This window comes from Aulonocara sp. 'chitande type north' Nkhata Bay, linkage group LG12 (assembly GCF_057382095.1).
Source record: "Aulonocara sp. 'chitande type north' Nkhata Bay isolate Kocher_YH1m ecotype deep benthic linkage group LG12, A_spYH_male_GT1.1, whole genome shotgun sequence".
NCBI classification, from domain to species: Eukaryota; Metazoa; Chordata; class Actinopteri; order Cichliformes; family Cichlidae; genus Aulonocara; species Aulonocara sp. 'chitande type north' Nkhata Bay.
The window spans coordinates 39,981,147-39,994,202 of NC_141355.1; the positions used below are offsets into that span (position 1 = coordinate 39,981,147).

The window sequence follows — 13,056 nt, forward strand, 5'->3', positions numbered from 1 at the left end:
CACACATGCCACAATAATGTCACATGCCCTTTCTGGGGTGACCCTGAGTCTTTGCAGGCACTGGAACCGGGCCTTAAGCATTCCGATAGTCATTTCAATTCTGGCTCTTGTCCTGCAATTAGCCAGATTATATCGCTGCTGTGGGCCCGGTTCAGGGTCAGGGTAAGGGGTAAGCAAATAGGGTAAACATGGATACCCCCTATCACCAAGCAAGTAGCCAGTGAACTCTCCTAAGACAGAAGGATACACTTCAGTTCAAATGTCCCTGAAGCAATTGGTCTTTACATATTTTAAAGTATTTTCAACTCACCATGTCCAAATTTTGTGCTCAGTGTACATTCACGGAATATTTGTGAGTCATGGACAGAGCCTGGCCACTTGGCTTCCACATTTGTGATGATGTTGGCAGCATCACATATGATCTTCACAGTGCAGAGAACACAAATTAGCATCCATTACTATAATGAAATAATTTGTTAGTTTGACATGCTACAGGGAACTATGTACCTGCACATTAATGCTGTGGAAAGACTTCCTGTTCACATAGTCTCCTTCATTTACTAAAGGAGCAATGATTGGAATGTGAGTGCCATCTATACAGCCAATCACGCCTGGGAACCCTGAAAATAAATGTAAAATTTAAGTAGTAGTTCAAGTATCACCACATCATAAATTAAGTTTTGTTCATCCTGATACCTGCAATTTTGTGGCATCCCTCTTTGATAAATCTTGTGGGTCTGTGACCGGGGAACACCACAAACGAGTACAGGAGACGTTTCAGTGCAACTGTAACATTCCTGACTGCCCGACAGACGGTAGCCTTGGAAACGTGCTCAGCGTCACCAATATTATACAGAAAGCTCCCGTTTGCAAAAAACCGAAGTGCAATACAAATAATATGTACAGAACTGAGAGCATGTCCGCGATGTGTCACATGCGTAATATATGGCCTGAGGATGTTATTCAAATGAATTATAGATTGTGCTGAGAAACGGTAACGTTCACACAGGAAATCATCAGGAAATGATAAAATGTCCAAACGCGCTCTGATCACTCTCTCCCGGCGGAGAGCTCTGCGGAGAATTTGGGCTTCAACATCTACTGGCTCTTCAAGGAAGTGGCACGCCATGTCTGACACTTCCTACTGTCAGGTTTCCGACACAGAGGCGGAGACAGTCAGGGTTAGTTGTAGTAAACCTGCTAGGGGGCAGGTTAGCTTCACGGAGTGTGTCGTCATAGTGACTCACTCAGGCTGCAGCTGAACTCGCTTTGTGAAACCGAAAACCCAGAGTTTTCGTTAACTCAGGGTATACTTACTCAGTTTTTCCACTAAACCGGCTTCCTGAAACAGGGCCCTGGGCTCAGGTGAGTTTCAGAGAAGCAGTTTTAGTTTAATAAGAATATGACGTTTTTATTCCTGTCACGTGACGCACGTCTGCTTTTGAAGTTTAAAGCTTTTACACAAACTGAATACGTCACTGCTCGCCGTAAGAATCTGCGCGTGCGCACTTTGACGGCATATTAGTTTTGTCACGTGAACTGAAAGCGTCCATTGACCTCTGCGTGAGCTGCTTTGACTTCAAAATAAAAGCCTGGGCTTGTGCAGAGAGAAAAGTATTGTGCTGAACGTTATTTTAATTTACTTACATAGGTCAGATAGCGAAGTGTCACCTTTATTCAAAGTACTCTGTGGAGTGAAGCAGCTCCTGTGATCATGAATTTGTATTTGCTGTGAGTAAAACAGCATTAATTATGGGTTTATTTAGAAATAATTTTTTCTTGATTAGCTGATTAGCTTATTTTGTTCAAAAGCCTGACATGAAAATATTACTTTATTTAATCACCAATAAAGACTTCAGATCCTGGAGTTCACATGAGAGTAACAGACAGAAAACAGTCATCCAAACACTATATAGTACTAATGAGACCATCTTCAATGCGTTTTTGTTTTTTAGGTAATGACATCGATGTGAATGGAGTGATTTCAGCTCCACTGCTCAGAGTTTAGACTCAACACCTGTCAGGTGATCCTGGCAGGATCACAGGAAGCTGAAAAGGTCCTTAAAGGGATCATCCTATAGTGTTTCATCAAACGTCCTATTACTGCAGTCTGTCCTTCCTGTTCACGCTCAGCTCAGAGTGTGTGGTACAGGTTGTAATTTTCATTGATGTGGATCAAACGTCATACCTCTGCCTACGGGAATGAATCATCAAATCAAATAAAAATGCAAACAGAGACTGTGCCCTGTTGACTGTATTCATTATCATCTACATCTATCAAGTCTACTGATGTGACCTTTGACCTTACAGGAACTGACTTTTGTCCACTTCTGGTAATTTGTGTGAGGTCCACATCCAGTAATCAAATCAATGTTTTAAAATAATTGTCAAAATCTTTTTATATTCATTGATATTCGTGTTTACTGTTTAAACACCATGAAACAGTTTCAACCTATTAACAGCAAAGACCTGGAGGACATCTTAGGTAAACTGAACTCCTCCTCCTCCACATCAGTCCAGCTCTGAGGTCTTTACACTGGCTGCCTGTCCGTCAGAGGATAGACTTTAAAGTTCTGATGCTGGTCTATAAAGCTCTGAATGGTTTAGGACCAAAATACATCAGTGACCTCCTGACCCAGCATGAACCTTCCAGATCCCTCAGGTCATCTGGATCCGGTCTTTTATCAGTTCCCAGAGTCAGAACCAGACACGGAGAAGCTGCATTCAGCTTTTATGCTCCTTATATCTGGAACAAACTCCCAGAAAGCCTCAGATCAGCTGAAACACTCAGTTTATTTAAATCCAGGTTGAAGACTCACCTGTTCTCAGCTGCATTTGAATAAAGCACCAAATCCACACTTTAAGCTTAAATTTCAAAACTTACATTTAACTACTGATTTTATCTGTTTTGATTTTATATACTGTTGTTTGTTTGTTTGTTTGTTAATTAGTTAGTTAGTTTATTTGCTTGTTTTATTCAATTTTAAATCCTGCTTTTTATTTGTTTTTGTTTCTAATGTCTCTGTAAAGCACTTTGAATCACCTTGTTGTTGAATTGTGCTATACAAATAAACTTGCCTTGCCTTGCCTTACTGGAACATTATTAAGACGGACTTGATTTTAATTTTATGATTTTAGTTTTGCTCCTCTTGAGATGATTGGTCTTGATGCTATTATTTTGAAGAACCGCACAGGAAGCTGCGGCTGTTTCCGCCAGCTTGCTTCAGCTTCAGTCGAGTTTCCAAGGAGAGAAATATCAGACGCGCTTCAGCTCGGACGGGACTTCTCAGAGCAAACATCCTCACACACTCGGGGCTGACCTTTGACCTCTGGGACATTTTGGGGTCCGGGCGGGAAGCTCGCGGACGGTGTAGACCCGGAACAGGCTGCCATGGCCCGGCCGAGGAAGAAAAGCTGCTCTGGGTGCTGAACATGAAGCTCCGCGGGGGGAGACAGAGAGAGCGCAGACTGCAGTAACACACGGAGGGAGAGGAGGCACTTTAATTCAGGAGAGAAGAAGAGGAGGATGAAGATGGGAGGGATAGTGGAGCTGCTGGGCATCAGCTGGCTCCTCTTCCTCCTGCTGTTCATCGGAAACGGCCACTGCAGAGGTGAGAGGGGTGAGGAAGAGCACGCTGAGTGGGAGGTTTATCGGGCCCTGTGAGGGACACTGACCCGGGGCATCACGGGAGGTGTAGTCCACCCTCAGCTGCTCTGACGGTCACTGCGAACAAATATCTGAAATGTTTCTATAAATGTGTCCAAGTTTAATCTTCATCGGAGTGAGAGGACGGTTACACCGACTCTGGCTCCTGCCTCCCTCTGTGAGCACGCAGGTGTGCACAGGTAGGAGTTTACGCAGCACGCTGAGGTTCCATCTGATCTAGTTAGCTCTAAGGTTTCATGTTAAATGTGGCCAGAGTTTCACAAAGTGACGGGCGCGTGTGCAAAAGTAAGGTAAAGCACTGGGTCGGGCCCCTCTGCGGCTTCCTAAAGTCAGCCAATCAGACGAAAGAGAATGGGGGCGGGGCTTAGACGGGAAATAAGGATGACCGAGGCCCGAGCCTCTCCTCTGATGCAGCGCTCCTCTGTAATCCTCCAGCTGTTTAAAGCCAGTTAGTTTAACTGTTGCTCAGGTGTCCAAGTACCCGAGAGCGGTGTGGTGAAGCTGAGGCTCAGGACTTTTGCACAGAGCGATCCAAACCAGCAGCAGATCATATAGGCTACGTTCACTCTGCAGGTCTTAATGCTCAAATCCGATTGTTTTGTCTGCTCGTTCACACTACAAATAAAATGCGACAGCAAACGCTCAAAGCGGCCGCATGCGCAAAAGAAGACGTCACACACAGCGCGCTGTTTAGACCCAGAACAAACAGTCTTTACGTTTCCCAATTTTGCTTTAAGTTATAAAGTTATTTTGTTATTTACATAACAAAATAACTTCTGTCAGAAGTTTATACAGAACAAATGAAATGTTCACGTTTCTCCAACACTGTCTTCCCAGCAGTTGTACTGGACGGACAGGAAGCGTTCGCGATGTCTTCTCCGGCGCTGATAATCGGCGTCTGTCTTGTGTCAGGGACGTAAAAGACGGATTTAATGCGACGTGACCGTCAAACAGCAGTCGCTTTCTAAAACATCAGATATGTGTCGGATTCAGGACCACATACGGAAGTGACCCAGGTCGGATTTGTGCCGTTCACACTGTCACACCGTGATCGGATATGAGTCGCAGAGGGTTGAAAAAGTCGGATTTCATGCGCTTTCACCTGCAGTGTGAACGTAGCCTTAGTGACCTGGACCTGCTGATGGATCCTCTCAGAGCTTCTCTGAGCTGAACTTAGGTCTGAGGGGGAAAGTGGAGCGTGAGCACTCAGGCCGGAGCAGATTTTACTCCTGCTCCGGCCTGGGAAAGGAAGCTGGGATCTCCCAGGAGGAAGTGGTGCTTACTTTACTGAGCGGTGGGTTTCAGTTTTCAGGCGTGCTTCCGTCAGAGCTGCCTTTTCTTTCTGGAAACTTTATTGAAACAGTTGTGAGAACAGCCACACTGAGCTATCAGGTGACCAAACCGCGCGGTTCCTTCCTGTTCAGCGCCTGGTTCTGGTTCCAGCTGAGCGGAGCTGAATAACTAGCGTGCTGAGACCAGTGCAGCGTTTCCATCCTCAGCCTGAAAGTGCCGTTTTTCTTCATCATAGTCATATCTACCAATCTGCAGGCGGATCGTTTCCATTTGTTCCCGTATTTGTGAGTCTTTCTTAGACCATCGTTAATGTTCACACACGCTAACTTATTGAAAACCCCTGGGAGCTGACAGATCTAGGAAACAGGAAGACGGGAAACTCTTCTTTGCTCAGTTTGAGGTTTCTGCACATGAATCTGATATTAATCAGTTGTGATTTCCTGTTCTGCGATGTGGTTTTAGAGCAAGTCAGGCGGTCATGCCACAGTGCAGAGGTTTGTGTGAGAGCAGAAACCCTCTTTAACCATCAAAGGAAAGCTTTAACAGCTCCTGTTTGGATGTCTGATGTCACTATGACAGTTTTATGCATAGAGTACATTTGATTACATTAATATTGAATATGCTAAACGCTGAGGACACAAACATAAAAACCTGTGTGGGCTTACGCTGAAAGCTGCAAATAAAACTTGACAGAGAGGAAACGGTGTGCAGCTGAGAGCCGTGATGAGGTCAGAGAGGCGAACCAACAGGATTCTGTCTTAAACTGGGAGCCAATGGCGTTCAGTCCCAGGGCCACGTGGTCACATGTCTGTGGTCACGTCCTGCAAACGGAACGTTACAATACTCTAACTGAAAGCATGGACCAGTGTCTCTGAGTCAGTTTGGAGTAGAAACTGTGAACACAGGCTACACACAGGAAGTGACACATACAGCTGTGTATCGCCTGCATAGAACAGTAACCTTATACAGGGGAACACCAAGGCGTTCCCAGGCCGGCCGAGAGATATAATCTCTCCAGCGTGTCCTGGGTCTGCCCCGGGGCCTCCTCCCGGTGGGACATGCCTGGAACACCTCACCCAGGAGGCGCCCAGGAGGCATCCTTGTCAGATGCCCGAACCACCTCAGCTGGCTCCTTTCGATGTGGAGCAGCAGCTGCTCTACTCTGAGCCCCTCCCGGATGGCCGAACTTCTCACCCTATCTCTAAGGGAGAGGCCAGCCACCCTTCGGAGGAAGCTCATTTCTGCCGCTTGTATCCGCGATCTCGTTCTTTCGGTACTACCCACAGCTCGTGGCCATAGGTGGGGGTAGGGACGTAGATCGACCGGTAAATTGAGAGCTTCGCTTTTACACTCAGCTCCCTCTTCACCAGTCTCCCTTGGAATGCTGTTGAAGCTCTGCCGGAGGTGTGCGTTGAAGATCTTGCAGCCTGGGGCCTCTGCTAGACGTTCCCAGCGCACCCTCACTACGCGTTTAGGTGCACCGGGTCTATCCAGCGTCCTCCCCCGCCACCTGATCCAACTCACCACCAGGTGGTGATCAGTTGACAGCTCAGCCCCTCTCTTTACCCGAGTGTCCAGAACATATGGTTGCAGGTCTGGTGATACGATTACAAAATCGACCTGTGTCCTGGTGTCACGTGCACTTATGGACACTCTTATGTTCGAACAAGGTGTTCGTTATGGCCAAACTGTGGTTAGCACAGAAGTCCAATAACAGAACACCGCTCAGGTTCAGATCAGGGAGGCCGTTCCTCCCAATCACGCCCCTCCAGGTCTCGCTGTCATTAACCACGTGAGCATTGAAGTCTCCCAGGTGGAGACAACAGAGTCTCCACTTCCATGTCTCCTCTTTGGGCCCGGACACCAGACGCTCGCCCTCGGGCACCCTCCCCGGGCCTGGCTCCAGGCCGGGGCCCCGGTAACCCTATCCCGGGCAGGGTAAACTGTTCCCTCGATGTTGTCTTCATAAGGGTCTTCTGAAGCGCTCTTTGTCTGGTCCCTCACCCAGGACCAATTTCCCTGGGACACACACACAACTCCACCACAATAAGGTAGCGATTCACGGAGAGGGGAAAGAAAAATCAGATAAAAAATGAAACCAGTCCTTTCTGTGAGAAGTTTCCACTGAGTCGTCCAGTCTGAATGAATCACACACTTACACACTCACACACACACACGCACTCACACACACTCACAGTTTCCCTGAATCATGACTCATGGTGTTTTTCTTGGACCTACAGACCGTAATCACAATGAAAGCAGCTTCAGGGTCTGATAATGTGAACCTGCAGTTTTCTCAGCGCCCAGCAGAGGGCGAGTCATTTGGCAGTACATCAGAGAGGGTGCGGCCATCTTTTAAATACAGTCTGATCGGGGTGGCGAGGCTCCTCCTCCTGCGTGGCTGATCGCAGCTTCTCCTGTGTTTAAATCTGTTTCTTGGGGTTTATCGTGTTTCTACTCAAGTCTTCATTTAGTTTTTACTGTATTTTATTCTCAGAGCTTTTTGCTCGTCCCCGTGTTCCTCATGGTTCCACCTGATTTAGCTTTTTTAAAATCTGTGGTTGAGATTATCTTTGGAGTCGCTTTTCCAGGGTTTTCCTTCTGGGCTCCCTTTGGCAGGGATGAGCAGCAGCTCTTGACATGACGAGAAACAAGCCAGCAGGAAGCAGTGAGAGTGCTTCCTGTTTGGAGGCTTCCTGCCCAGCTTCAGGACGGCGAGGTCGTTAACGTCGGACTGCAGGTGTTACCGTGGCTACAGATTAATGCACACACACACACACACACACTCGTGTTGGACACCATGCTGTCAGTTGTGAGCAGATGGCGAGAAATGAAGAACACTGTGTGTGAGTGAGTGAGTGAGCGTGCGAGCGTGCTTGTTTGTTTGTTTGTTTGTTTGTTTGATTGATTGACAGGCCACCACTTGGGATTTTTTTCTCCCGAGGAACAAAATACAGTTCAGAGCTTCCTTTGAAATGTGTGATTTGAGCTGCAGTGTGACACTGATACCTGTGTGTGGATCAGCTGCTTTGTTACCAACAGGAGCTGCTGAGGACGCTTTCAGCTGCTGTAGAGGAAACAGTGGAGCTGTTGTAGCAGCGCCGTAAGGAGCTTAAAGCTCTGCGGCTGGATTTATTTTCTTTCACTGAGCTCATTTCCAAACAGGCCGTCATGATGCTCTGAGCATGTTTGCTTTACTTTATCAGCTCAAAGAAGGAAAACAGAAGACGGGTGAGGCCGAATGTCAGCAGCAGACCTCACAGGCCGGGGTGGCGGGTTCAAAAGTCCCGCCTCCCATCGAGGAGGAAATCCGGAGAGAGAATGTGGTGCGATGGTGTGCAGGGACGGCTGGAATGAGGATTCACTGATGCTCCTCAGACTGCAGTGTGTGGAAACACACCCGGCTGAGCTTAAACCAGGAAAACACAACCGCACGCAGGAAGTAGAGCAGGACCAGAGACATAAAGATGAGCTTCATGTGCGTAAAATCCAGGTTCTGGATCGTGTCTGTGGATCACGTGTGACACCGACACAGACGTAACTGTGAAGCTTTAAAAACATTTCTAGCGCCATCGTCTGTCAGCACAGGACGTGATGTCACCTGGTTGGTTGTGGCTAACAGACTCACATTAGCTTATGTTGGCTAACTAGTGACATCATCGATAGCGCAGAGGAAAGTGAGGACAGAAACTAAACGTCAGTGTGAGGTAGGGCTGGGACGGCGCGTCGACGTAATTACGTCAACACGTAAAATACGCAAAAAACGTGTCGATGCGTCGTCACTTTCAAAACGGAGATGGCGGCAGCGAGTAGCGGCAACATGAATGAGGCAGCCGCAGTCGACTTCAATCACTCCACCCGAACACGCAGTTCTACAGTATGGGCATGTTTTTATTAAAAGGTGTCCAGATGAAGAAATTTGTGTTTTTCATTGAGATACATAAATTAGTAAATGTGAAGTTGATACACAAATAATGGGGAGAGAATCGAATCAAAATGAATCGTCGAATCATCGATTAGGAAAATAATCGTTTTGCCCTGGTGTGAGGATCACCGTCGCGCTGCAGCGATGAGTTCATGTTAAACATGGACCGTCCACTGTGCGTGTCCTTAACAGGAAGTGGCTGTTGGCTGTGTGGTCAGCGGCACTCAAACAGGAAAATCCAGCTGTTAGCCGTGATGTTCGGGTTTGTAAAGCACTTCATGAACGAGTCCTGAGTCAGGTGACAGGCCTCCTCTCAGCTGATGCGATGTTTTGTGCAGTAAAATCTTCGCGTTCCCGACACGTGCACACCAAATGATGTGTTCAGTTCTGAGGCTGTGGCAAAGGATTTGAACTTGTTTACAGAGCAAGCTGAACTGATTCGTTTCCCGTCTCCTCCTGCAGACTCTCACCAGACCGAGCACCTGTCCTCCTATCAGCTGACTGTCCCTCGACCAATCGGAGGCAGGCTGAGGAGGGACGTGAATGGAAGACTGCCCAATCAGGTCTGGAGGTTTTTATTTCTAGTTCATTTCCACTTACCTGTTTCCAGATCACACAGAGAAGTTCACGTAAGACGATGATGAGAGCACACAGGAAGCAGCGCTGCTAGCTCCGGGTCAGAACCAGCCATGGAATCGTAGGCGGGCAGACTCCATCTTTGCTGGTCCATCACACGAAGAAGCTCAGATTATTGTGACCCCAGTCTGCGTCAGGCGAGCTGCTGACTCCAAACTGATGGATCGTGTTGTTTGACTGATGTGACTGTGCACACAGATTTTAAACATTAGCTTTAAACCGTGTTTGGCTCGCCACGAACACAACGTCCATGAAGCAGCACGCCTGCAGGCTTCGTTTAAACACGCTCGCTGCGCCCGCGCTGCTGTCCCTCCCTGCATGCTGCAACATGCTCACACACACACGTACGCACACACACACACACACACAGACACACACGATGACACACTCTGCTGGCATGTGCAGTCTGCGCAGAGATAACACCCCTGTGAAAGTGTTGTGGAGACATGAGTGTGTTTGCAGTCTGCAGATGTGTGTGTGTGTGTGTGTGTGTGTGTGTGTGTGTGTGTGTGTGTGTGTCTGTGTGTGTCTGTGTCTGTGTGTGTGTGTGTGTCTGTGTGTGTCTGTGTCTGTGTGTGTGTGTGTGTGTGTCTGTGTGTGTGTGTGTGTGTGTGTGTGTGTGTGTCTGTGTGTGTGTGTGTGTGTCTGTGTGTGTGTGTGTGTGTGTGTGTCTGTGTGTGTCTGTGTCTGTGTGTGTGTGTGTGTGTGTGTGTGTGTGTGTGTGTGTCTGTGTGTGTCTGTGTCTGTGTGTGTGTGTGTGTCTGTGTGTGTGTGTGTGTGTGTGTGTGTGTGTGTGTGTGTCTGTGTGTGTCTGTGTCTGTGTGTGTGTGTGTGTCTGTGTGTGTGTGTGTGTGTGTGTGTGTGTGTGTGTGTGTCTGTGTCTGTGTGTGTGTGTGTGTGTGTGTGTGTGTGTCTGTGTGTGTCTGTGTCTGTGTGGGTGTGTGTGTGTGTGTGCTCAGCTCCAGTCTAACACTTCCACCTGGAGTAAATCTGATCGTGTGGGTGTGTCGCTGCTCGCAGAGACTCGTGGCTAACGCGTCGCTGTGCTCGGCGCCGATTATCCTCCAGCTGTGTCACAAACAGCTGATCATTCCCAGGATCGTGTGATGTGAGCGTGCTCGCATCACCACGTTTTTCCACGTTTTACTGTGTGAAACTGTTGAACGTGAACTTTCTTTGAAACTCGTCAGCATCGCCCACTTCCTGTGGAAACAGCTGACGGGGGAAGAGCTCACCTGTGGAGCCACGTCGGACAAAAACAGGGCGCCACAGTGATGACCTCACTGCTCTCGGCGCCGATGGCTTCCTCGGGGTTCGTGGCCCACAGAGGAGCTGAGAACGGATACCCGCTGGCTGCACAGGTACATACACCTGGTGATGTCATCAGATACCTGGCTCCACAAACGTTACAAAAACAAGGTCAGCTGACTCTGCGAGGCGCCACGGGAACGCTGACCGAGCCAGAACCAGCAGCAGCTCTGCTTAATGAGTTTGAGCTTGAACCGTTTCCATGACGATGCCAAGGTATGTTTACAGATTTACCCGACCTCTGACCCCTGCTGTGTTAGAGGACGGATGAGCTGCTGCTGGCAGCTGGACGATGGAGACCACCGCTGACTTCCTGTCCACACCAGCTGTCTGTGTGCGCTAATTATAGTTCTGCTGTCACACACAGACAGACACACACACACACACAGAGCCAGGTGAGTCAGAGGCTCAGGTGACCTGCTCGGCGAGCAGTGGGATGCGTGATGGAGGCGATGGCGTGCTGTCAGTGCAGATGTTTGGCAGCTCGTGCTCGAGCTGGCAGAGTTAGTTGTGTCAGCAGGGCGACTCAAGTCGACGAAGTCTTTGTTCACAGCAGATGGAGTGCGTCTTTAACACAGGCTGTTTTAGCCGTTTGTGCTAAAACGAGGTGAAAATGAAACCTGGAGGAGCTCCGTTTTCATCCCTCGATCCGAAATAACCCACAACACGGAGCAGGAAGTGGAGCCCGCAAACATCACGGGTACAAAGGTAACCGCTACTGGGAGCGACTGTATGTCTGCCACATATCGGACGCTAGTGTCAGCGTGTTTGTGCTGTTAGTTAGCGCCGTTAGCTAACATGCTCCTCGTGAGGATCGAAGCGCTAATCCCGGCGCTCATGTACCAAACCAGCTTTGAAGGACGCGTCGCTCTCTGAGCGCCGTGGCTGTGAATCCAACATGGCGACAGGACGGCAGGGAATGAGACCTCTTGGTGTTCTGCTTTCTGATTGGCTGCTCTCCACCTGCAGTCACTCACACATGCTCAATGTTTTATTCTACAAGCTGTCACACTTCAAAGTTACCTTTTTGTGTGTGCAGGTGTCCTACATCATCAGCGTGGATGGAAGCGATCGCGTCGTCCATCTGGAGAGAAACGAGTAAGTCCTGATGAGGGGCGGTGACATGTTCACGATCGTACGATCGCTGAGATCGAAGCTTGTCAGAGCGCGCTCGCCAACAGACGGCTGACATGTTTTTACTTCATGGTCACAAAATCACATTTCAAAGTCTGTGACAGGCGATCCAGGATGTCCTGGTGTGTGATTCTAACTTTTTATGGAAACGCCAGCTGATGAAAACACGACGTGAACCAAACAGCTTCACAGCTGTTAATAAAAACATCACTGTTTCTGTTTTTAATACCTGACTGAGCTGCAGCGGGAGTGAGGCAGGTGAAGGTGTTTCCTGTGCAGGTGTGACGTGTCAGACTCACATCTGCAGTCGGGGGTTCGGGGTTAAAGTGAAGTTGGTCACATGACTGTCCTGTTTCAGGCTGCTGCTGCCTGCAGACTTCACCGTGTTCTCCTACAGTCCCAACGGATCCCTGGTCACATCCACGCCACCTGTCCAGGTAACGCCCCGCCTACCTGTCTGTCTGTTGTATATGAGCCTCACCGGTCCTGTCAGCCAGTCGCATCGCTCAGACTCACCTGCTTTACAAACGCCCCGCCCTTTTCCTTCCTTTATGGTCATTGCGGCGTTGATGCCACTGAGAACAAAGCGCACGCGCTCTGTTTCTCTGCAGACTTCATTAAAGCAAGGTTTTCCCAGAGAGAGGTGCATGCTGGGAGTTGAGCTTCCTGTCAGCTGACGTGGGTTGTCTGATGTTTGAATGATAAATGGACGGTGGCAGTCTTTGTTTGGAGATGGTTACCATGGCGAGGGTCAGGGTTCGATCCTGTGACTAGCTGTCACTTCCTGTCAGTGTACAGAAACACGCTGACTCCTGTTTCCTGTATTTAAACTTGAGTCAGCTTGTTCAGGCAGAGCGTGATGGGCGGGTGGAGTGCTCTCAGCTCGCTGCTCGCTGCGCCCACAGAGGGGAGGAGACAGAGCGAGAGCAGCAGACCGCTGAGATACGAAACTAAGACGCCGCTGACTATCCGTGTCTAATCGTTCACTGCAGGGAACTTCACAAAGTGCATTCTGGGTAAAGTTTGAGCCTCATGTGCCACAGGCGTCTTCGTTCAAGGATGGAGACCTATGTGTCATCAGGTCGATCAGATC

General features: G+C 48.7%; 1 protein-coding gene across 4 annotated transcripts in view; it reads left to right on the forward strand.

The window, feature by feature from the left end:
• The first annotated feature begins 3,216 nt into the window (after positions 1–3,216).
• adam9a (ADAM metallopeptidase domain 9a) overlaps positions 3,217–13,056 on the forward strand; it is a 23,630-nt gene continuing 13,790 nt past the window's right edge. For all 4 annotated transcript variants that reach the window (XM_086257840.1, XM_086257841.1, XM_086257843.1 and 1 more), the window contains exons 1-4: positions 3,217–3,611; positions 9,348–9,448; positions 11,869–11,927; positions 12,322–12,400. In XM_086257840.1, coding sequence (XP_086113966.1) covers positions 3,527–3,611; positions 9,348–9,448; positions 11,869–11,927; positions 12,322–12,400 — 324 coding nt within the window. In that variant the 5' untranslated portion in view covers positions 3,217–3,526. The remainder of the gene's footprint in view (positions 3,612–9,347; positions 9,449–11,868; positions 11,928–12,321; positions 12,401–13,056) is intronic.